The following is a 26919-nucleotide window of genomic DNA, read 5'->3' on the forward strand; positions in this document are numbered from 1 at the left end:
GAAGGGGTGTGTGTGTGTGTGTCAGAGAGCAGTCATGGCTTCACCTCTGTGTCTAAGCAGGTATAAAGATTTGGCTGTTTAGAGGGAAGCATTAAGCTTCATCCACAGCCTCACCTCCTGAAGCAAAGCAGCTCTAAAGGTCTTGCTGGGTTCATGTTGGCATCATTGCTGCCTCAAAGGGCAATGACATATGTTTCACTCACTGTTTCTGAGCATTGAACTGTCATATATTTCCAAAGAGAGAATTCAAAAGAGTTAGTGGAAGTAGGGAGGTAAAGCTTATTACTCTATTTCCTTCTCTGAAGTATTCCTGGCTCTTGTATGTAAGCTCTGCAAATAAGCTTCTGAAGCCCTGTATAAAGCAGTATTTAATTCCTTGGAAGCACTTTGATTAATTCTCCATGGAGGTCCTTAACGTCATTACTGAGAAGAGAATCTAGACTCATTGGCCCAAGCCCTCTGGTTCGCTAAGTCTAGGTTGGCCCCAAGGAGTTACCTGTGGAGCCTGTCTGAGCGGAACGGGTCTTTCAAGAGGTCCAGGAGAAAGGAGGAAAAGGAGAAAAGGGTATGTGTTAACATAAAGACTTGATGGTTCTAGGTAAAGGACAAAGGAAACAGAAGCTGCCAAATAAGAGAATAGAAACATTATGGAAGAAGGAGAAATTCTTCCTAATCGAGTCTAGAGTGCAAGAAGTGAGGGGCTGCAGAAAGGGTACAGTGATTGATCCCCACAGCCTGTTTCACCTTTGGAGACCACTTTGTTGTATGCATGGAACACAGCTTTCCTCTTTCACTCATGAAGAACCCAGTTCCCTAAAACGTATGTTACATGTGGGGATTAGAATAATTTCATATTTGTCTCTGGTGTTTAGCCTGTGGTCACCTGACAAGTGTGACATTTTTAGGGTAAGTGCTATTATTTTTCCAGGCTCAGGGTTTGCAGTCATCATTCGATTTGGAAAATGTGGACTGGATGAATGGGCTTGCTCCTTTTGTAGGGGATTACAATAACACACGGAAGCTTGTGAGTGCTTCTGACAGATGTGCTGGCGCCCTGCCACTGCATGAAGGGTGCGGCTCTGACTGACAACTTGCAATTATATGATGATGAATGGTTCTGATGTGTGTTCAAGAGAAAACCACTTTCTAGAAAGTGAAAGTTCTGCATACGGTTCCTATAAAGTAAGTCTTAAGAAAGGCCCTAACTTCTAATTTTGCTGGGATAACTAATTTGGATCCCCTTTTCTGTCAAACTTTTTCTGGTTTTGATAAATAAGGGCCAAACCAAAGTTTATATGGGGAAAATTAGCTTTGGCCCGTTTTGGCTTAAGAAATGCTTTATCTGCATTTTTAGTCAAACTGACATCATCACGGTAGAGATATACAAATGCATGCAGACAGAGAAATACTTAAATGTATACACATGACTGTGCAGTAGCCAACAAGTTCATCAAAGAAAATCTATCAAGCAAAACCCCACTTTTCTGTGAGGGATATAATTCACCCATCAGTAGGCCTGCGTAGCTCATGTTAGTGTTAATGGGAGTTTCAGCCACACACCAAAGACAGAATGTACCCACAGATGACTTATAAATGATCTCTTTCTTTGCTAGATTTAATCCAGATTTTTACAATACAGTACTGTTGGAGTCACTGCCTCCAAAGAACAAGACATAGGGAAGTTCAGTGTAGGAGGACACCTGGAACCTTGGCACTGGCAAGCTGTAACAGAATATGGTTGATTTTGGCTGGCTTGATATTGTTTCCCCATGTATGGACTACATCTAATAGCTGATATCAATTGTCTGATTTTGGGGAGCTCTTATGGATAGCTTTGGCCATTAGAGATGTGTTGTTGTGACTTGAATCCAGAACACCTGCAAAACCATAGAAATTGGGCTTTAGGATTAGGACGTGCCATCTAAGCAAGGAACAGGTGTTTAAAAAGACCCTAAATTTTGTTTGATTTGAACAAAGATAAGAACACAGGCATCTGACCATGTAGATAACATATCTTGGATGTAAAATTAGTGGTGTACATGTTGTTTCTCTGTGGCTTTCTATTTGGCCAAACTCTACTGACCCTTTCTGTGGATTGCTGGTCCTTGTCTCTGGTTTAAAGGGAGGGAAGCTTCCACAAAGAGAAGAAAGAACCCAACTATTTTTACTTAAAAGTGCAGTCTTGACTCTAGCTGGAATAAGTTATCATTGTTACAGAGGAATTGTTAAGCAGCCTGATCCAATGGAGTGATTCCTGCATGACTTTTCAGTAAACAATTATAATGGCTTTCTTAAACATTTGTTGGCAATATTTCTTCTTATTCCCTGATCAGCTGTTCAACTTCCAGGGCCTGGATCTCTGTCATTATCTACCTTTTGGAATAGTTAAAAAAAGGGGATAAAAAAAAGGGCCAATCAAAATGAATGGGTAATTCCTTATTTTGTAATTAACTGCAAAATGTAGCAGATTATGGCAAATTAAATTCTTTAACCTATGTTCTGGGATGAATTTCCAGTAGTCTTAGGTGCAGAGTAGGTCCAGTTCTTAGTTTTCAGAAGGGAGATGTCACTATATTTATATCAATGTTCACATTTACACCACTGTTTATACGATAATAAACTCATTAGGGAGTTACATTTTGCTGAAGAAGGAAATAATTTATTTCCTGTCAGCTAAAAAGCCTTTGGACAAATCCTGAAAATATCTGGATGTGGGATAGTTCACTGCAATAAATTGTTGTTCATAAATGCAAAATCTTGTCACAATTCTTTTTACTTGTCTAAAATTGGAAACTTTCTGAACTGAGAGACTGGAGCAATCTAATTGTTGAATAAAAAAGAAAATCGACATGACTTCAACTTTCATGGCATATACCAGCAGCTTTGGGACCCATGGCGACTACTGTGCCTTGGGAAAAGCTGTACCTGAGCATACTGCTTTTCTCCCTTTGTGCTATCAAGGTGCAATGTTTATTGACCACTGGGTTAGGCTGAGTCCTAGAAGTTGTTCCAGTTGAGATGCTAAGTTATACGATGTGTATCTTTGAAAGGAAAAAAGAACAAAACCAAAGTAATTTATTCCATGGAGCATAGGCCACTGAGTTGTGAAGGGTTTCTGAGTTTCACATGAAGTAATGAAGATAATTCCATATAATTTTTTTCCAGGGGCTTCTGTTAGGAAGTACTTTCAGTGCTGTACACATTGCAGTAGTAAAAGTAAACAACAGCCCTTGTCCCAGAGAGCTCTCAGTCAAATTTTATGGTGCGAAAGAACAAGTGAGATATGATTGGTGGGCAAAAGTGGGCATGGGTGACAATGATGTTAGTGTATTTGATAGAAGGTGCAGCAGTCACAGTGTGCCACCTGCCCAGCCATACATAAGGTAGTGTAAATTATACCTCATCCATAAATAAGTGTTTAAATAAAGCTTAAGGAACCAGAGACATGTAACTTGTAGTGTTTGAGACTCTGCCTTCCTAGTGCTCATGATTATATTAATAGCGTGAGTGCAAATGTGGGAGTAGGGTTTAGGCAGGTTTGCAGCCCAGATATTAGAGAAGTGATTAGCTGACAAAAAAAGATTGTATGGTTGTCTAAATACAGGAGTTTTGTGGGTAACATCCAGATAAAAAACTCAGTAAGATAATTCTTGTGTGGAGTAAAGATAATGAAAATGCAACCAAAGGGTAAGAGATTAATCTCAACTTTAATGTATGTAAACACAAATTAGATGGGCCAAATAGTGAGCGCGTGGAGAACCTGGCAGCAGCCCAAACTCCTGCCTCTTGCTTGATAGTAACAAGCTTTTGCATGGTACCTTCAAACTATTGTGGCCACACTACTTTTCTGTATGAAGTCCATACGTGGAACCTTGTATATAAAGGATCTAGCCTTACAGTGGCCTTGCTAAAGACACTCTAAAAGACAGGGAATATAGCTTACAGTTAAGAAATATGTGGATTTTGATATTCCTGGAGTACAAATGGATGAAGTGCATTAGACTGTGATCTATTGAATGCAATGGGAATCAAATTCACCCATTCCTTATGTTCTGGGAATATATTTAAATGAATAAGGCAATATCATACTTTTCCAAAATACTATGCTATTTAGCACTTGAACAAAGGTATTTCCTACCTGTTCTGTTCTCTGGAATGGATACTTCGAAGATCATAAATCAGAATTTGCAATTGAGCAATCTTTTGTGTAGGGTTGTTCTGATTACATGAAATTTTCTATTGGCTGTAAATATGATAAAAATCCTAAAGAACTGAGTCTTTGTTAGATTCCTTTGCATTTGTGTAATGTGTATATCATAAACCAGCATTAATCTACAATTTCAAAGTGGCTGTGTAGAATTTCATGTATGCTTAAATTTTCTGGGGAGTTATGCTGCTAAAATTCAGCTCATTAATTTAAACTGTTAGAACTATGGAGCCTGGATTAAATCAACAAAAGCAAAAAGACTAAATGTTTAAGACAGAAATAATCTAAATTATCTTTGTTACCTGCAATATAAATTTTAGTGAAGGTTGTGACATAATTCTCTAGAGCTCCATTGCCTATTTCTTGTTTATAGAGAGGAAGATTCGGGAAAAAAAAGGCATTTCTTAGCAGACAAGGAAATAAAAAGTAACTCAAAACAAGTAGTGTGAATTTACTGTGGTTTTCCTTTTCTGTAGCTATGAAGATTTAATTGTACTGAATATGTATTTATGTCTTTGGCTAGCAGATTTTGGGATGAGAACTCCCCAAGTATTATTAAATCTTCTCCCAGATGTATCCTAATGACCCCCATTCTCTTGTCTCTGAAATTTATTGCATTGCTATGCTACATATTTGGATAAGATGTATATGGTGGTGAATTTGAGCACCTGCTTTGGGGGCAAAAATTATTTCCTGCCATGGGTCAAGTAGCGCATAACACTGTGGCATCACTTGCTCCAAGCAGACAGGGCAACCTGTACAGGTCCATCAGCCTGTACATGGGGGAAGTCAGGGGAAAAGGGGGCTGTGTCTGCTTTGCTGTGCTAGGACAGGGTGCAACATACACTCTTTTGTTATTATTTTTGTTAGTCCTTGCAGTTTGTGAAGTCCAGTGCAGAGAGACTGAAATGCATTTCCTGTTCACCCTGGCTTTAATTTGATGTGATCAGTACCCTTCAAATTACCATTGTTTCCAGAGCTGGCTTCTAAATATAATTGTTAAAAGTCTGAGCTGTATGTGAGCACAGATTTAAATCTGTTTTAATTTTGCAGAATTTCTGCATGTGTGGTGAAAGCTTTCTTCAGTTTCCCAATAGAAATAAAACATTTTAAAATGAAAACAAATTTTGTTTCGAGATAGATAAGTATATACATTTTTTTAACATGATTAAACAATAATTTTTCTCAAAAATAATTCTGACTCATCCAGTTTGCTAAGAGGGTGATCCTCTGCGAATGTGAAATTCTCTAGTAGCTTGTTGTACCCTTACTGGTCAATCTGAAGCCTTAGTGTCTATTAATTACTCATTATTCGACCTGTGCTCTGAAGACAAGTTTATGGGCTGTTTTCTTTTCTCCAATATATACTGTAAATGCACTGCAAACAAGTTACTTTCTTGAAGTCTTTGTAAAGAGGCAAAAAGGGTAGTAAGTATAGCAACTTCACAAGTGTGGAACTGAGTGTGACTTTAAAAACGGCATTGATTTATCAGTTGTTCAGCTTAAGGTGTTTAAGTCCTGATTCTTTTACAGAGGACCTAACTTTGAGCTGCAGTTTATATATAGCTATATATATCATAGCCTCAATCTTTACATTGAAACAGCTGCAGCCGTGAATGTTCAGCAATTCCTCAGATACAACCTCAAGTCCTATTAAATTCAGCTCCCAGATAATGAAACTGCGACCCATCATTTCTCCTTTTGCAGTTCTGTCCCTCATTTCTTTAATTTCTTTGAACTTCTGCAGTGGAATGTGGCCCATGATCATACAAGCAACAGTCTCATTTGCTCTGCAGTTCCAGTTTATGCTTTTGTCTGGGTTTGCCCATGTGCTGAATGTAGCAAGAATCCTGTAAGAAAGCATGTGTCCTTTTTTTAAAGAATGTATCCTCAAGTAGGGGGCTGAATTAGGATTTCCCAGACAACTTAAATTCTAGTAGTTCCAATTTCTTTCCATTATTTGCCTTTAAAAAATCAATAACATTCTTTTACAAGAAAAAAATTGATGGCTAGCTTTCAACTCTATGTGTGCAGGGAAATGAAAATTTTAAAATATTATTCTTGAAGACATTAGTGCATTATTTTAAAAATATTTTCACAGATCTGTAACAAATTATCTACTATTCCTGAGATACAGATCCATAACAAATATATTTATGCTTGAGATTTGTGAACCTTTTAAAGCTCTGCCTATTGGAATTAGCTCAGGAAAGCTCTTGCTTGTTCTAAATTTGTATTTATGCAGGATATGGTAGTTTAAGTCAAAGTTTTATTAGTATAAAGGAGACTATAGATCTGATTTTGTCAGTGTAATTTAGGGTCCTGGAAAAGACTGCGTCATGTGCCATAGAGACCTTCAGAAATGGTAAATAGAGAGGAGATTCTAGCTATTGTTTTCATTCCTTTGCATCCTTGTTTGAAGTCATTTCAAATCAAGAGCACATTATTTTGCTTTCTTTGTATTATACTTTTACATACAAAAATGCCTTAAGGATTTCTCATGAAAAATTCTTTTTGTCATACAATTGTTTTAATTTCAGAATATTTTATGTAAGAGCTGAGTTAAGATTTTTATACACAATATTAAGAAGCCTTCAAATCATTAAACAGATGTTTATTACTGCATTATTAGGGTAATGAGTAGAACATGATTTGGGGGAACAAAATAGAGGTCTTTTGAATCATCCATGTTTTGTTCATAAATCATCTGGTGTCACAAATTTTCCGAGGAACATTAATCAGTTTAACAGAAACTGATTTTTCCTGCTTTTCAGGAAACCCTCTCACTCCCTGCACCCACTGCACACTAACCTGCTGTGGAGGAGGTTATCCACACTTGTATTTTTGTATGACCTTTCGGTTAAGATAGTTTTAGTCCCCAAAACATTTATTAATATTTTCATAGTAATTTTATGGAATTTCTGCTTTGTGAAATGATACTGTACTTGTTTGGCAACAGACTTAGGAAAAGATGCAATGTGCATCCAAATAATTTCTTGAGTTGAGATGGGGTTCTCTGCTTGCTTCAGCATGGTATGAGAATCGGGTAGAGCTGTGAAATGTTAAGAGAAAATAAAATCTGTCCCCATGTCTTTAATAAGATGGGTCCTGCGAGAGGGTTTAGTACATAGCTGAACACAGGATGACATGCGGTCTGCAACGTCTTGAGCTACTAGGGAGGTTCATTTGCAAAATGAACACAGTGCATGTCCAGAGGCCATATGATATGTGATTTGTTCCAGAGCAATTTAATAAAGAAAAATTTAAAGATTTGAGTAATAAAGAGAAGGTTGTCACTTAGACTCCAAACTGTTTGAAAAGAGTGGACAGCAGATGAAAGTGAATTGTTTAGGGTTATAAAAGAACTGCAACAAAAAATGCAGGTATGAGTTAGAGAGAAAGAATAATTAGGCTAAATATTGGGAAAAATTTCAAATCTATTTAAGACTAAGTAGACTTTAATGGAGCTATTCTGATGAGTTCTAGCCGATATACTGTTCAGTCTGTTCTTTCCCACTCTGAGGGAAAAAAAAAAATTGGTCTTCAACTCTCAATACAGAACAATGTGAAGATGTGGCAGCAAAGACAAATAATGAAGATTTTGAGATTTGCTTGTATTAACACAACTCTTCTTCTGAAAAATAACAAATATTGCAAATCCTACTGATTTTTTTACTTTGCTGATCCATAGTAAGAGACAGAAAAATAAGTGTATCATTTTCCTTTATTATATCAGTTTATATAATATTTTGGCCAGGGATTGCTAACAAACCGTGTTTCCCTTTTCTTGACTGACCCTGACTGCTGTTGTGTAAAGGCTGAGATGCTCTCTTGCTAATATTATATGTTTACTTGGGAAGTAAATAGAGGTGCACATGCTTAAAGCATAGGTGATTGCATGTAATACACAGTATACTATCATTGTAATGCAAATAAGGCAATGCTGTGTACTTCAATGAATACAGCCAATCTAACACTAAAATATAGCTTATAAAGAAAATGAAACTATAAGTGGAGGAATGAAATGTATGTGTAATTTTGACAGACTTAAAAGATATTTCTCCTCTACTAATATGCCAAAACATCACATCCAAGCGATTACACTGACATTTGAGAAAGCTCCTTTTGACACACATAGTGTATCGTCTAGTGCAGTCTTCATGAAATTAACATTTTCCTGAAGTAATCATATACAATTAAGTGACCAAATAGTTCTGAGGCAATACAACTGTATTTCACAGGAACTAAATATATTTCTTCACACTGATCCTGCATGTTTTAGTTGAGCAGTCATTAGCATGTTTATAATGGTTCTAATTTAGCACAACATTTTCTGAATTTTATCCTTGAGTCATTTACAAATTGTTCATATTGAGTAAACAAAGGAAACAGATTGCATTTTATACTTAGTAATTTATCTGAAAGAAGAGGGGAGGGTTAATTGTCTGAAAGTTTTGCTCTGTTTGGGGAAGTGATTCTAGTCTTGCATTGCTTGGCACACAATGCTTTTTTCCCTCTGTTCTGGGAAAGAAAAAAAAAAAGAATGGAGGAGTGAGTAAAATGAAAAATTAGGAGCAGAACAAGACTTGCCACTCCCAAAGGGGAGTGTGGAGCAGAATTGGAGCTGGCACGAGATTATCTAAAACAGTTGGTGCATTCCTTAATGATCAAGTGCTTGAGAAGTCCAGCTCTCTCTCACAGAGCATCTGTGTTGATGTTTATATCTGTGCCCTGCTGTATGGGAAAAGCATGCTTTCTCTTGTTGCTCTTCTAAAAATAGTGTGGCATATAGCATTGTATGAGTTATTTTAAGAGAACAAAAACATTCGCAAGGTTAAAGGTTCTGCTTTTTAATAAAGAAATAAAAATAAAGGTCAGAACTGTATCTTGGGTTATTCTTTCCATGAAATTCAAACTCCTTTTTATCTAGAGTTTTGCACTGAGCAGAAGTGCAAATGCTCTTTGCACTAGAGAATTCCTGTTTAAACAAGCCATTTTAGGCAGAATTGGTACAGTCTTCAGACTCCACAGCTTTTCCCACTAGCCACATCATAGAAAGCAGGTCTGGAAATCGCCCCCAGTTAAATTCCAGTGTTTCTGTTTAGAAAGTCTGTTGTTTCATGCAAGATCTAGACCATTCAAGTAGTGCAAATGAATTCAGAGGAAAACCAGAACATTTTTAATGCCTAATTATTTTTAGTGAGCTTGGAGAGTTTTAATTAAAAGTTAAGAGAGCTCTCCAAGCTCTTACAGTTCTAATTTTATCGTAATGTGGAAATCTTGTCCCTGTGAAAAAATTTACAGCAGTTGCCAGATTTACTTGGATCCCTGTCCTAATCGAAGCTGTAATGGTAGGTAGTCAGATCTCAGTCATGTTTCCATTATTGCTTTTGCAAGAAAACTTCCACTGTGTGCTGACTGCCTTTTGCATGTAATTGTACGTAGGAAATCTGCTTTGCCCTTTCTTTATTTTTCATTTTTCCTTTTTTGGTTTTACAGTACTGCCTACAGGTTGCACTGAGAATCAGAACCAAGTTCTTATTCACGATCAGAAATGTGCTAGGTGTTCAACAAAACTCTTGTCAGATATGCAGTCTGTGCCAGAAACGTCACAGCCTCAATGGCCAAGACAGACAAAGAGACAGAGAGAAATGATTCAGATGAGAGAGGGGAGTAGCAGACTGGCCTAGATAGATAATGTAGGGGTGATTTTTTTTTTTTTTTTTTTTTGGTAATTTGCAGTAACTGTAGCAAAAGGAATTAACAGGTTTTCCTGTTCTAAATGTCGTGTTGCTCATTTCTACATTGTGACTGTATTTTTGTTTTTCAAGAACTTGTTTTTTTCAAGCTTATTAAATCAAGAAAAATCTTGAAAAGTTGGCCAAAGAAATCAGTCCACTGGCTAACATGTCTGAAACGCCTTATATTTTAATTTCATGTTAGACCATGGCAATTAATTACTGTACGAGAACAGCATGGAAATTGAGAAGGATGAGATGAGATTCCCCTGACCTGCCTCTCCACTGACAGCAAGATTGAAGCCAAGCTACTTATGAGCAAGAGACACTGGCAGTACATTGCGACTATGGATGTTAAGCCTTCAGGCAGATTTTTGATTAGTTTTGTATTGTTGCTGTCTCCTTTTCTTTTATTTAAAGTTTATTGAAATAGGAAAGGATAATTTGTGTTTGAAAGAAGAAAAAAAGTAACTATGGCAACTAAGAATCTATTTTAGTAACATTACACAAACTTTACGTCCTTGGATTAAAAAAGAATAGATAGTACCATGGGCAGTTAAGTTTCTGATAATCATGGTTAAATTATATTTTTATTTCTCAAATCATGAACGTAAATGTAAAGTCCTTAATTTAATTTTTGAATGGTTAGAAGATTATAAAATAGTTTTTTTTTCAAAGTGAATTAAATTAACCTTTTGCCTTTCCCTTTGATACCGAAATGTTAGAGTTTGTATATAATTTAAAAAACATAATAAGAAGCATGAAAATTAGGAAATATTTTTGCAATTTAGATCTGTGCTAGGTGGATCTTTACCTCAAGGAAATCTGATGGCCAGTGAACTCACAAAAGTCATGTAAACAAGCTGTTATCAGGCACTCAGACATGGATCTGTTCATCAAAGGTCCGATTAATTGATATTAAAACTCATCACTGGATTAAAACAAATGCTGCATTTTCTGAGTAATGCACAATTTTTATGAATAGATCTAATAATTGCAACGATGGACCTGGTGTTTAAGTTTATTTGTGAGTAACAAACACTGACTTGGGTATCTAAAATCTGCTTGACTTCTATTCAGGAATACTTGTAGAGTATGATTTTATTTAGAATTTTCTACTCTGAACAGGATTTAGTATGTTAATAATAATCCTGAAACAAACCTTCTTCTTTCAGGTGCACAAAGGATTGTGGTGTGGTGGGGGTATTATTTTAGATGTAATGTTCTTAGCTTCACTCTCTTGAAAAAGGCACATTTTGACTTGAGGCATGGGATGAGATGTGCAAAGGTACAATAGGGAACAGGGCAAGCAAATGGTAGCCACTGTAATGTTTGCAGTTTATTTGGGATTTGGGGCAAAGAGCAGCTCTTTTCTTGCAACAGGATTCCAGTGCAGTAGGCCTTGTAAACACACAAATGCCTGTTCCAAGGAGTTCATAATCTCATTTAACATTCTTTCAAAGGAACCCCCTACATGCACAACGCTTTTTTTCTAACAAATATTTCATAGTTGCTGACAGGATAATACCACTTGTGCTCCTTTTCTCATGATATAGAGGCATTTGAACTCATTTGAAAAAGGCTCATGCAAAAGACACCTTTTCTCCTGTGGAGCTGAAGGCAAGTAAGTGTAATGAGAGCAGCTTATAGAACATTATAAATGGAGGAACCTGCATATTGTTAAGTGGTACCGAAACTTGCAAAATACAGTCTTTTTACATTTAGCAATACCGACTGAATTACCACAGGGTATAACTATAGGCTATAGTTTTGAAATACAGAAAAAATTCCACTAATTCTGTAGTATTTCTCTTCCAAAATGCAAAAAAAAAAAGTTTATCCTCCTGCTGATGATGATCTGAACAACTTTCAGAACAGTTTCTCTCATGGTATGCCTGATTTCCCTTCTAATTCCCCTACCTCATCTTTCCCAGTGCCTCTTTTCTTGAGACATAACAGTTCAGATGCAGGTAGAAATATGTCACCTATACCTTTGATTGAATTATATTTCTGTATTGTTTATGAACTTGCTATGCATTTGCAATCATTATTAATAAATCAATGTGCTTTTGTCTTCTGTCAGAAAGTAATGTATGTATTCAAAAAGAATTGTATGCAAAACAAGTCATGTTTTAGAACTCATATCATTAATAATTATCAGTTTGCAGTATTGTTGCAACATGTTTTGAGGGAAGCTTATTATAAAAGAAATAACAAGGCACTGCACAGTACTGAGAATAAGACAGTTCAGTTGATCAGTGTTATAGGTGTTATAAATATGCCAGTCTGTTCTATAGTGTTTTATTAAGTCTCAGAAAGTCAAAGCTGATTTGAAATAATAATGTCTGACAGTCAGTGCTTTGAAGTTTTGCTGCTGCACTCTCACATTTAGGCTTTCTTTTATGTATGACTTTACCATAAAAAACAAAAACACACACAGGGCATGAATGCTTTTTTTTTTTTTCCTTCATATCTGTATTTCAAAGAAAGTAGTAAGAGGCTACTTCAGTGAATTGAAAAAAAAAAAAAGGAACACCCTTTCCCCCCCTCCACCCTCCCCCAAATCGATGAGGATAGGTGCAGGCCACTGTAAGGTCATACAGTATTCATGTAAGCTATGGCTGGGATTGGTAACTTGTTGAAGACTGTAAAAGTGAAATTAAAAAAAAGGGGGGGTTGGGAATGCGAAGGATAAGGAAGAGACAAGAGGGAAAAGCTATCCTTGATAGGAACAAGATGACTTTCATTCAGTCGGAAGAACTTGAGAGCTTGGCTGTGATAGCTAACACACTTGTTCTTCATCACCGGTCGTGCAACAAAGAGCTGGATTCCATCCATTCCATGACTGATTGATTACCCAATGGACAAATGTTAATTCTTTTCATCGATGCTTTGTCATTGTAGAGAGATCCTTTTCATCTAACACCTAGGCTTTTTTTTCTTGGCTACTCCCCACCCCCGTCCGCTTATTTATCTTTTAACATCCCCTTCTCATTCACCTTTGCGAAACTGTCATGTCTAACGAGATTCTCACAGTACTTTAAAGTCCTTTAGTCTACAATTAAAATTGCTAACAAAGTATGTAATAAACCGTGATATTAAATAATACTCATTGATTTCATTTAGTCATCTCAGTCTAATTATACTTAACCTGTTTGCTGTCCTTGAAAGAACATTTTTCCTAGTTCATGAGAGAAGAATATAAAGGATGAGAAGCTGTGTTGTTAATATAATAAATTGCTCCAGTGCAACTTCACGAGTTTGATCTTACATGTGTCGGTACAAAATATGCTACTTTGCGGCATAAGCCCAACTCTGGTTTATAAAGTCAGTGAGAAGAGCTAAAAATGTATAAATGCTAATTTCTTTCTTTGCTTCTTTTATAATTGTCTTTAACAAGAATACCCCTGAATTCTGAAAATGTCGGGATCCACAAGGTTTTGGAATGGTTCTGAAGCAGAGCCTCAGTGCAGGGAAAGTGATGCAGTGCAGATGTGAATTCGGGCTTCTTCGATGTTCAGTGCTGGATTCTGAGTCGATGTTTTGTTTCTATAACGAATCAAATCAGAAAAGGAATCAATATGGATGAAGACATTTTACGGATGTCAGAAGATATCTCCTTAGATTTTATATGTATGTAAATATTAATTTTCAGTACAGAAAGAAGCAAAATCCCTTTCTGATTCACAAACCTTTTCAAAATGTGTGTTTGTGAACACAAAATATAGAACTTCAAGGGAGACATGCCTTTCAAGTGTAAGCCTTTATATATAGTTTTGTCTCTAATGTGGACCTCCAGAGAACTTTAGCACATATTATTTTAAATTCTAAAAATCGTGCAGGTTAAACCTGGTCATTAAAAATTTAGAGGAATTTCAAAACAGATTTTTTTACGATGTTATTAAAAAGTTTATTAAAAGGCTTTAAAAGGTTTTTGTAATCTTCCTAATAGCAAAATGCAGTGGCTCTAAATTGTGTGGTCAGATCTATAATGTAGAATTTGAATGAGACAGGAGTGTTTTAAAAATGTTTCTTAAAGGAAGCTTCCAGACATTTACAGAGATAAAAATTGTAACTAGGAGTGCGATTATATCAAAAAGAAGTCACATAGATCTGGTTTCCATTCTGTTTTTTTTCTCAGTCAGCCTTTAGAAAGACTTTGTTTTGCACTTACGTAATATAAGAACACTAAAGAAAAACATGGGTGTTCTTAAGAATGGTTAGAGAAGAAATAAAGCAAGTGTTTTTGAAGAAAGTATCTTGTCAACTGCTGTGTTCTAATTGTTTCTTAATTTTTTTTCTTCTTTGTGTGAATTGAGGAAAATATCTTAGTTAAAAGCAGTAGAATACATAACCTATAGCAAACATAAAAGTGAAACTGTAAAGCTCTTTTTTTTCTTTTTTCAGGGATGAGGGGTCTGAAATTTTGGCAGGGGAGAAACACAGAAACATCTTTTTAAACTAATGATGATATCACAAAAAAGGACAAATTATAATGTTCTATTGATAATTGATGGTTATTTCTTGATTCTTCTATTATCAGGCCAGAACTCATAAAAGTAATAAGTGCCTGTTATTGTTAAAAGTAAATTGTTATTATATAACAAGTATTTTAACACTGCCTATTGCAACTTACAGCTCCTTAATTTTGTCTCTTTCATAGAAAGATATAATTAGTAAATAAATTAGCTTTTCTACTGAAATATTACTTCAAAAAGATTTACGAGCTGTGTTGTCTTTCCACGGAGGCTTGCACGTTGAAAATGTATTGCAATTAAAACCTGATCTTTGATCTTTTGGTAGTTACACTTTGTTTTCCTTTCAACTGGTTTTCAGGGGGGTTTGTCGTTCTTAGGGTTTTGTTTTTTTCTTTCTTTCTTTGTGTTTTGTTGTTGGTTGTTTATTTTTTCCAAATGAGTGTTTCCAATGTGAATTTTTAGGCTGAAACTACTTGCACCCTAAAATGTGATTGGCCTTGTGACCTTTTTCTTCCTTAAACTTCCCCCTAAATCTTTAACTCCTCCTTTTGTACCCTCTTTGAGTGCTTCTTCTCCCTCTGAGTATTTTTAGAATCCTCTGAGGTGGAACAAACTGTTACCCGTTGCATTGATGCAATCTGTGTTGCCATTCTTAATCTGGGATTTTTGCTTTTGTTTTCACTTGTGTGAGTGCTTCTGATGGGACTGCTGAAATAAGAATTTGAGACAAGACTTGGCCTTAATCTGCCAGTAATTTAGCAAAAGATATGTTAGGCTGAATCCTGCCACCTTGCACACCTCATTGTTAGTTCTTAAGTAACTGGAGTGTGATCAATGCAAATGTTGTCAAAATTTGGAAAGTTATTTAGAAAGCATTGTGTCAATTGATCACGTCCTAACACAAATGGAAGCTTGCTATGTGACTGTATGTTTAATGAAGATTCTGTTATTACTAAGTGGGAAGGGAAAAGAAGTGTTCAACTGTGTGTAAAGTTTTATTGATAATTCTTTATGAATCTGTATTGTGATCCTTAAAACTCTAGATCACAATATCAACCATAAGAATTCTCATCTTAAAAATCACCTTTTGTAAGTTTTCTGGAAGGTTATATATAATTTAGACTTCAGAGCCAATTAGTTTAATCAAACTGAAAAAAACTCTTGTGCTTAATATCAATTTTTCTAGTAGAATTGGGGACTGATCATATGAAGTTAAGTAAGGCCAGTCTTCTACTTCACCAAGTGTAATGACTTCAGTGACGGTTTTGCCTACAGAAGGCCTCCTAGATCGGGGCAAAGATTTGAAATGTATTCTGAACTTCCAATTATGAAAGCACATCTTCTAATCATTGCATGTTGTTTATAGTGTACTGAGAAAATTTCTGATACTGTGAACATCCAGTGTGTAGAGTGCTTTTATGAATTCCACTGAGACATTATATGAATAACTTTTGCTTTGACATGGGTATAAAAATGGGTTTCAGATGTCACTGTGTGCCAAATTTCCAAAAAAAGCTTCAAAATCTTCATGTATAATTTCAAGTGTACAATCATTCTCAAATGAAAAAGACAAAATTTGTATATACATTGGCAATCTATGCATGTAAATTGGCAGTTAGCATGCATAAATCCTGAACGAAGTTTTTCTTTCAATTAGACCCTTGTTAAATCCATAGTAACTCCATTAACCTCGGTGGAATTACTTTGGATTTAAAATGCAGTTAAATGAGAACTCTATTTGGCTACAAGTTCGTTTCCCTTTGAAACTATAGTCCAACTAGAACAGGGAGAATAGTTTGAAAATGAAGGTGGAACTTGTTTTCCTGATGTGGGAAAAATAAATTTGTGATAATTCTTTGTTCTTTTTTAATTTTTTTTTTTACAAATAGATTCATCCTGCATGGAAAAGCTACTTTCTAAAGACTGGAAGGAGAAGATGGAAAAATTAAATACAAGTGATCTACTTGGAGAAATTAAAGGTATCTCACTAGATGAAATTTTAAATGTTTGTATGTATTTTATAAAGGGGATTGAATATTTTTAAAATTCAGTAAAAATAACAGAAATAACAATCATAACTATAGGGTACTTTCCTCTTTCCAGTCAACTCATTCTGTTTCTTAGTGTTTATCTCTGGGATGGTGGATACAAGTATGTCACAGTCCCCTGTAGGCAGTATCATGGATGCTAGGTTACTTACATAGGTTCATTGAGATTACCTATAGGTAATAGGTATGTATCGCTCATATATATATATATATAGGATATATATCCTATATATATTCTATAGATATACTCTATATATAGAAGAAGCATCTTGAAAACATGGATTTACTAGTACATGGTGCTGTTTCTTCTGAGTTGCATAAACTGCATGTGGGAACTGTTTTCAGATTATAAAAGGGGGTAATTGTGTGATTACTGTTCTAAATCTTTGAGTCAATATTGGGGTGGGGGGGAATATCTGTCTTTTTATACTCATGCTATTCCTGCAGAGAATCAGCAGCTCTGAATGAAATTTTGGATCTACTGAAATCAGTGCTAGTTCTATTGCATATATAGACAGCATTTTCCAGTATTTCCATGATTTGTTGAACCAGTAATTCAGTAAAAATGGAATTCGCTTGACAGTTAAGTACTCTGTAGAATACTTGAATTTTTTTTCTCACCCGTTAGTTCTTCTGACAAATTAAGAAGGGTTTTATATATGCTATAAGAAGGGGCCATAAGGCATGTTTGAGGAGTACACAAGGTACTTTTTATTTCTCTTCACTGGTGTAATTTTATTAAATTGCTACCATGAATATGTAGAAAAATAAAGAATCATGTGCATAATATTAATACATCTTTACTATTAAAAAAAGAAAAAGAACGATACTATTTAGATACTATTTGATGAAAATTGATGCTTGGAGTTTTACATTTCCATCAGGGAAACTTATGATAGTTCAATTTTTTAATTATACAAACAGATGAAAGATTGGTCCTTTTTAATAAGTGCATTATAACCGGTTCCTTCAGCTGATTCAAGTCCAAAATCTGTTGGATTTAACTGTTGGATATTTTTTGGGTAGAATTAGGACCATGCAAACATATATTAGGCAGGTAAAAAATCCTGTAATAATGTCAGTGGCAGAAATAGACTGTGAAGTTTTACAGGAACATGTTAAAAATGACTATAATGAAATCCAACAAAATTATGTTTTGAAATCACATTCTATTTAAAACCTTATTGTCTCTTAATAGTGTGAAAAACATTGAATGCTAGTTTGTCCATTAATTGCACAATATAGCTACTTAGTCTTTAAATAGAAACTACTTGAATACTATTAGTGAATCAAAATTAAAAGAGGTAGGATCTTTAACAATGCAGAATAATGCTCTTTGTTCATTTATATGGTATAAAAAGCTTTTTCATGAGCTTTCATTTATTAAAAAAAGTTTGATTTTCTGGATTTATTTATTCTTCCTATTTTCTTAGTATATTTATCAATTGCAGGGTAAATGGGTAGAGCTCTTGCTCTAACCCTTTTCTTACCTAAAAAGTATTCTCCCTTAGATTGGAAAGAATTATCAGCTTTAGCTATCTTTTCTGTGGGTGTAGCCTATTACATGTATAAAAAGAATCAACTGGTTATGCTCACTAGTTTTATGTGTTGACAATCATTCAGTTAACTTCCACAACTTAATTTTTGTGTTTCATCCCTAGAAAGGTGTCCTTAATTGGTCTTAATGTCTGGAGTCTTCCGCTCTACTACTAGCTGACTTTCAGCAAGGTGCAATACTGAATCTTTGCGACTCCAACTGTATTTAACATTTTTCATGAACAGGCAAAAATACAAAAAAGCAAATGCAAACATGGAAGATAAATGTAATGTAAGCCTCTTTGCAAAGACACAGGTGTCATTTTAGAGAGAAGAAAACAAGATGCAGTGTTACATAACAGGAGTAGTGGCAGGTCTGAAATAGGAATCCTTTCCTTTAGGGTCCAAAGCCGGTGGCCTGGCCAACAGGCTGGTTAGCTCCTAGTTGATAAAATCAGTCAGCCTGGTATTAACTTATATTAGTATTTGTGTATCTTATATCATCTCAAAAAGAAAAAAAACCCCAACAAATACAACTCAATCTAGCCCATGGCATCATGAAAAACAGATTGCAAGAAGGAAATAAAGCAAAGCAGGGGAACCAGAGAGAATTTTTAATCTGCCAAAGCAGCATGCTTTAAAAAAAAAATATCTTTTCAGTGTTCAAGGTGGTAGATTTCTAAATCATGAAGTTTGTTTTCATAGTGTTGAATGAGTATCCAGTTAGGTAACTAACAGGGCATGCTGACGTCTGAAAGAACTAGTTTTAAAAATGTGTTGTCTTCAGGAGGTCAAATATCTTTCTCCCTAATTCCCATTAGATTCTAAACTAATTTATTTAACTGGCTGATATTTTTGGCTTTTTCTGCAGACTTTCTTCTCATATTACAGAGAGCCTAACTTAAAGACATGAAGCGATGCAGTAAAAATAAATAAATGAGGTCATTAGGGAAAAAAACCCCTGATTATAAGAAAACGAGGTGTGGCCCTGTGAGGAACTGCTCTTTGCACTGACTGTTACTGGGAGTTGTTTATTCTAGCGAGAAGGCGTAGTTCTTGCTCAGGATAGCCTTAGCACATACTCTTCCTCTGTGTCTGCACAACTACAACCCTCCCCCCATCAGGGGAAGACTAGCATCTTGGTTGTGGGAAGGCGTTTCACTAGGAATCAGTGCCAGAAAATAGGATGAAAGCAGAAAAAAAATGTACCACTGACACAAACAGTTTCTATTCATGTTTGGGAAGCACACAGACAAGAAGAAAAGATAATTGGCTGAGAGGAACGAATAAAAGTGGTATTTTCTTGCTTTACCTTCTATATTTAGAACACAATAGTGTTAATCAAGATATAATTATAAACTATATCTATTAATTCAAACAATAGAAGCCAATACAAAAGTGACAAACAGTGAATCATTAATTTTTTTCTCCAAGAGGGATTGTTCCTGTTCACAATTACTCTTGCATAGTGTGCTTCATTTGTAAAACTGCTTTTTCAGAGTTTCTTTATTAGGATTTCAGTTATTGATAATGGTCCAGATTCTTCCTTGAATTCCAGCCAAACAAGCCATTGACTTCAGGGAGGTTGCATGAAACTCAGAGGAGCATTTGGCAGAATGCTTTGTAGCCAAATTCCAGTGGTTAAATAACTCTGCTTGTGCATTTGATATGTTTATAAATGAAACACATAGGTCAAATTTTCAGAGGTCTGTGAAGCAGTTGAGCTGAGTTAAATGACCTGCTCACCTGGAAAAAACCCCACAGCTGCCCGTGCAAATCATTTGATTGTATGTTATTTGCCAGTGTCTGCACGCAAATCCATTCATTTAAGGTACACAGGCTGTTTGTTAGGCTTAAGTCTGGCTTTTTCAGTGTTGATATTTTTTTTTTGTATAAAAATGAGTTTCAGGAAATACTTTTCATTCTAATTTTTGTTATCATGCTTTTGAATAAACAAAGTGGTGCAGGACTCTTCCAAATTTCCAGATATGTGGGTGCACGGAGTTCTGTCCTCACCCTCCCTTGCCGCATGTATTCCTATTGCTCAGTTATCTAGCTTTTCTTCAGCAGCGACAGCTAGGCAGAGTAGCATCATTTATCACTATACAGAGTCTGTTTTAAGTTTTCTGTTTCTGTTCCAAATATAAATCTCTGAAATAGCATAGTCTTGCATGCATCAGGCAGTTGTCCTACTGAAATAGCCCGTCGTGGTCTTTCTCAGCGTGCAGGGTCTTTGAAGATCAAATAAGAAAGGTCAGTCTTTAAGTATCCTTAAGCAATGATGTTATCGTGAAAGGGTCAGAATTGGTCTAGCAGTCTTATAGAAGAGTGACTCCTGGGTTACCGGCTACTGGGTTGCAGGTTAGTCCTCTGGCTTCCATTGGTGCTGTTTACAACTGGAATTATCTGTATTTATGGGCATTGTGACTTGAATGTCACATGCTGTCTTTGTACAGTATACTCTATTTTGGGAAGGATAGTGATTGATGTCCATAGCTTTATCCAATACAGAGGGCTGCTTGCGTTATGTCCCCCGTGCTTATTCCTTCGCCTTCTATATTTGCTACACTATTTAAAAGAGGCTACACTACCTATTTCATGTTACATACAAATTTAATGGCCTCAAAATATTTGGATAGGTAGGAGGCAGCATGCCTGTTTCCTAGGAAATATTGAATTTAGTAAAAGGAAGCAACTTCACCCACTTGATTGTCTCCTAGTAAGATACACTATAAACAATATGGGAATGGGTATTTTCCCCTGGTATTAGAACACAGGAGAGATGGAAAGAGGTGTTTTCTTGAAGCATTTTTATGTGTGTGCATTAATGACTGGAAGAGAACACTGAGGCACAACTGTTTGAATCTAGTAATTTAACACTATCCATTTCTGGAAGAGTCTTGGAGAGAGTTCTGCATGAATGAATCCTTGACAAAGTTATGGTTTCTGTGTTTTTACAGTGAATTCAATTTTTTCTTAAAATATGTATGATTTACAAAACATTTTAAATGCTATTTTTGCTTCCATTTTAGAAAATTTGTCTTCACAAATAAGCTTTTGGGTGTTGCTTGGTGCACTATATCAAATGCAAAGGCCATTTTGAGGAAAATAAATCTGATGTTTTTCTGTAGCCCTGACCAACATTGTAGTCTAGATTTGCTGTAATTATTTCTCAGTATAATTGCTGAAATTTCGTTCTCATGAATTCTAAGGGTATATATCAGTCTGCCTTATAAATATGTATAAATAAATATATATAAGTCTTATATCACAGAAGTACTCAGAGGTTTTTAATTATGTCACTTTGTATGGCTATAGACATTTCAAAGCTCTCCTTTGTGCTCTCTGTTATAAACATATTTTATTTCTTTTGAAGTCTGTGTGATATACATACTAGCAATTAAAAACCCAGCTAAGGCTTTGAGACACAAGGTCTTCTTAATTAAAACTCAAACAAAAGCTACAAGCAAAAGCCCCACTATATGATTAAGGTCTAAAGTGTTATGATACATTAGAATCATTGTTAACTGCTAGGATTTAAAAAATCAATACACAGGAAAAAGGATCAACTGGTTCCAATTAGTGAAACCAATGAAAGCACCCAACAAAACCTAAGAAAACAATGTGACCCAGAACCCTTACACCCAAATCCTTAAGAAACTGGTCCTGTTTAGAAATACACCACAGGCTATAAAGGTTTTTCATAACATATTTATTACCATGATCCAGTGAAGGGATATGTTTAGCTTCATGTTGTAGCTCTCCAAATCAAGGAGATATTTTTGTTTTGCCATTTTTCAAGTCATTGGCATTTTGTGTAATGGGTTGCAAAAGCTACATTTCCAGGTCTAACCTGACCTTCTAAATTAAGTGGAACCTTGGTATTTGAATGACAGAATATTTCATAAGCACTTTCTACAGATAATGTTTGCATACTCTTTAGGCTGATTTGCTTGAAGAAGGTAATGTATTCCAAAAGAATATTTTGGTAAAACTTGCCATGCCCCATTGTATCTTTTTGTTATGATAAAGATACTGATATAATTATATAATTAGTCAGACTAATCACTAGTGTGAACTAAATTAAATTATATGGTTTTATGCCATCTTGACTTTTTTGATACAAAGTACTTTTCTCCAGATTCTGGATCTGAATAGACAAACCCTGAACAGTACAGAGGGTAGATTTGTGCAAATGAATGAAGCTGCTCGCTGTATATAGTGCTATTGTTTAAATTATATACATGTAAGTCTTGGCTGAATTGAAGCTATACTTAGGCTGCCCCCCCCCCCCCCCCCCCCAACCCATCCAACCCAACAAATCAAACAACCCAACAGAAAAAAAACAACGAAAAAAGCAGTAAACATTTTGGATGCTCTGTCTTTTGGTCAGAGGGTCGTATTTCAGTGGCACCTTTGCACCTATCACAATCATGCCTGCTTCTAATGTCAGTGACTATTATCGTTTCTAGTTCTTAAAACTCTACAACTATAAATTACATTGTAATCAACCTTTCACATAAATCAAGTTCCCATATTGTTGAATATATTTTATAAATAGTATCAACCAGGATGCATGCAATATATTTCCAAGCACACATTGAACTTGTAGCTCACTGCAGTCTCATATATCTGTATAGTTTTTACCTTACCACTGCATATTTCTAAGCTTAACAATTTAGCACTAAATATATGTACTATATTATATGTAACATATTGTATGACAGGGAATGGTTGTTCTGTGTTCATCTTCTCTGTTACACTAGATTCAGTTGTCTCTTCTTGGGGTTGAAAAGTAATATATATATTTATCTATTCCTTGTATGAAAGCTGCTTTGCACTTTGGTCGTTCCAGTTAATTTGGAAAGAAACCTTTTGCACAAAGGTTTCTCTATTCTGAGAACCACCAAACTCTGGCACCAATTAATGAGAACCTTTGTGGCAATCCTTTTTGCCTCAGTTGGTTTTAGTATCTTTTTTTGGAATAGGGAGTCTGGCTTGGTGTGTGGATGTTGTGTGGTAAGGAGAGCATCCTAATGATACCAAAGACATCAGATGTTTTTTCTTAAGAGATAGGTAAAAATACCTTACTGGGAACTTTACAACTGTGGACCCACATAGCATTAATACTAAAGAAATATTAAGTATGAGCATATTTGAGTATCTCACATCCAACTGAGAATAGCATAAACGTAATGTGCAACCTGACCCAGCCATTGCCTCAAAAGTCTAAGCTCAAAGAGGAATAGAAGAGGAAATACAAGAAGGGTTGTCCTTGTGCTCTCTAAACAAGCTGACCCTTTGGAAGAGGTTAACTATCAGTATTTTTTTCAAGAGGTCTTGATTTGTCTAACTGTGCCACCTCACTTCAGATCTGACCAACAACATCTGACAGTTTTCTGCCAAAGGGCACATCTAGCCAAACTGGGCTCATTTTCCTTGTTTTCACCTCCTCCTGCCAACATTAAAGTGATTTCAGCCTAATCAGGATCCCCTTGCTCCAATCAGGCAATTCACAACTTTGCCCTCTTACTTGGAGAGTGAATTGGTCTCAATTCACTGTCTCTCTTCTATCTCTCCCCCAAATATTTATTTTGGATTAAAGTAAATAATTTTTCTCTTGCCCACTACCTTGAACTTTTTTGTTTGTTTGTTTGTTCTGGAATGATTTGCCAATACAGAAAATGTTAAAAAAGACTAAAAAGATAGGATCTCACCAATTGATATGAATGTATGAATTGTAAAGCAAATCAAGAGAACTATATTGAAACAGCTTCCATAGAAAATTTTCCTGAAGAGAGGAAACAGAATAGAAATCTGTTAAGGGCATAATCTGCCCTGACTCCATGGGTTCATCATAGGTATTACCCTCTGTGATAATAAAATTAATAGATTTATACCCAGGCAGCTTGCTCAGATACAGTTCTTTGTCACTAGCTCTCACACTGAATTCCTGTTATTATGTACATGTTTTTTCTTACCATGTTTTCTCTTACTTTGACCCACATATCCAAATATTTACCATGGTCTGAATCAATATGAATTAACAAATTTTAATATTAGTCACATTGTCCCAAACTTTCTTTAAGAGTTATGCAGATTACACTGTTCAGTAGCAGTTTAAGATTTGTTGCCCCATCGATAGCAGTAATGAGAGGCTAACACACTTATGTTGGGAATGAATCCTCATGTCTATTAAGATTTGTTTGAATAGGTTTCCATCACAACAGGTGCACAATTATTTTATGAGTAAAATATTATCAGCCTTCCAAATTAGCCAGGGCAAAATGCAAGTTGTCTGATTAAATAATCAAACCCAATACTTAAAATGCACTTGATTTCCACAGGAATTTTAAGATGTTAAGTCCCAGTCTATCAGTGCAACTGTGATTGTTTGCAGCATGCAAGTAGCAGCTTGTAGAGTATCCTGTTTGGTATGTTTTACATAATTCATCCTACATTATACAAGACAAAACCTCTAAAAAAGCATATAATAATAGGTTTTCCTTCTAGTCAAACAATTTTAATCTACCAATGAAGGTATTATGCTGTGCAGTGAAATCAGAAAAAGTGGGCCTCTAATGGAAAATAGTTCGAAAGTGTTCTGCATTCAATTAGGAGGCACATCAGTTTAGAAATACAAAACCCCGTGTTGTTTTTTAAATAATTTAGTTTATGAAGGGGGAGGGGAAAAAAGGAAAATCCTCTGAATCTGAAGTGCAGCTTGCAATGTGGAGATCACATATGTCACCAGTTATTGAATAGCTCAGTAAACACAGTGATTCGGAGACCCAAAAAACGGGCAAAATCTGGAACAGTAGGTTGACCACGAATGGTAAACTTAGCGGTGCAGCTGTCAGACACAGATTATACACAGGTAACTGTTTTCATATCTGAATCTGTTTGTCAATCAAGGAATGCTATGAATCAGGAGATGGGATCTCAAATACAAAACCACAAAGTCAGAGAGAGCATCTGGAGGAGCTCCAAGCCACAAAAATTAAGGAAGAAGCACAGAGGGAACAAAAACTGTAAATGCTTCCATGGATTCTGTCTCTATATACATTGAATTTAAATAATTGTGTTGATACATCAGTAATAATAATTGCTGATAAAAATTATAGTCCTTATTTTGGGCAGCAATATGTTTTACTAAATGTGAAATTAAATGCAATTTGTATTAATTAGGGATAATATGAAAGTATGTAAGTGGCTGACATTTCCGACATTTTTAAACATACTACTATATATGAAGATGCATCTTTTGCATTTGTTTAGAATTGGAAATATTGTAGATTGATGTATGCCCTTAATGTGTTCTGCTGAAACAAGATCACAGTTCTAACCCTTGAGATCAGAAAATTATTTATAGACAAGGTTCACCATACTTTGAACTTCAGTTATGGGATTTGATCGTTGATGAAACTGTTTACTGGAGAGTCGTAGTTCCCTCTGGAAGCTGGAATACAGTCTTTGTACGGATACTAAAACAAACTCTACTCTTACAATGCAGGTAATATACTCAAGTTGCAGGATTTCAAAAGCTGGTGTAGTGTACACAGACATTTTATGTACGTTTGTACAACTGAAGTTTTTCTCAGTGTGGGAAAGCTTACAGAGACTTCCTTTTGATATCAAAGAATACCAACAGAGGTTTACTAAGGAAGGCAACGAAAGTGAAATAGTCATAACTGTTTTGTGGTTTGTTTTTTTAGATTCGTTAAGAATTATAGAGTTCCTTTTCACTTGGAACAAATGAACTTTTCACCTTTGCCACTTTACTCTGGTGCTGAGATTCATTTGCCTACATATTTCTGAGTTCCTGCAACAGTCAGAGGATGACCATGGATTTTCTTTTAGGGGATCTAGTGAATAAATAGAGGATTCCTACTTCAGGATGTATTCATAAATTAGTTAACCCTCCTCTCTATTTTGTTGTTCTTCTCTTCAACTCCCAAGTGTCTTACAGTGTAATTCTGGATGCTCAGACTTCAGCCACACAGGGCTGCCCATTTCTTCTGAAATGTAAAGACTTTTATAAAAAGAAATACTTTAGCTCACTAGGCTATGGGCTGCCATTTTTCAAGGTAACCAAGATTGACAGAGACGCTTGTGATCTCTGTGCCTCCTCTCAGAGAGCATATCCCACTATCAGACAAATGTGAACACTTTGTGCTAAGAACTGTCTGTGAGCGGGCCATAGTGAGAAACATCCATCTGCTGGCCAGGAAAAACTAGTCAGTCTCCATATGTAGCTAAGGTTTATTTAACTTCATAGATAGTTAAGTCTCTGCTCTCACTTTGCCGCTTACTGTTCCCTTCCACATGTATTGTGCTAACTAACTCTGAGAAAAACACTTTTCTGAATTATAGTCACAACTACTGAAGAGGGCTATGGTGGTTATCAGCCAATCACCTGCCATAAAATGTAGGTGTTTGTTGCATGTCAGCTGAATCTGCTATAAGATATTTACATTATGACAGCTATGCCTCTGTAAAAGGTTTGAATGCAGAAAACATAGAAATTAATATGAAGTTCAAGTTTGGAAGTCAGTGATTTATGTAGCAAAACCAAACATTATTGTTTTAGCAATAGTCTTTGAAAAGGAGACAAGCGGTCCTTGCAATAGGCCCACTCCAACACCTGCAGCATGATCTGTAAAAGGAGAACTCTGCTCTTCGCTGATCAAAGTGAGTCCTACAGACCAGCTGGCATCACCAGTGCCAGGGCTGTGACTCTGGAAATGGAAATATTTGCACACTCATTTTCTGTGATGGTCCTTAACAACCTCTGAGAGGTTTTGTTTTACGTTATTCATGAACTTGAGGTGTATGATCTTAGTTTAATGTTCTTAACTAACAGCTAGAAGATAGTAAATGGTAAAATGATAATAAGAGATTTAGAAGGTTAG

The 26919-nt window shown here is 35.7% G+C and overlaps 1 protein-coding gene across 2 annotated transcripts in view; it reads left to right on the plus strand.

Moving 5' to 3' along the window:
- SOX6 (SRY-box transcription factor 6) overlaps window positions 1–26919 on the plus strand; it is a 238176-nt gene that overhangs the window by 54523 nt on the left and 156734 nt on the right. For both annotated transcript variants that reach the window (XM_084263308.1, XM_084263307.1), the window contains exon 4: window positions 16313–16402. In XM_084263308.1, coding sequence (XP_084119434.1) covers window positions 16313–16402 — 90 coding nt within the window. The remainder of the gene's footprint in view (window positions 1–16312; window positions 16403–26919) is intronic.

Source organism: Gallinula chloropus (genome assembly GCF_964237585.1).
Source record: "Gallinula chloropus genome assembly, chromosome: 4".
In the NCBI taxonomy this organism is placed as follows: Eukaryota; Metazoa; Chordata; class Aves; order Gruiformes; family Rallidae; genus Gallinula; species Gallinula chloropus.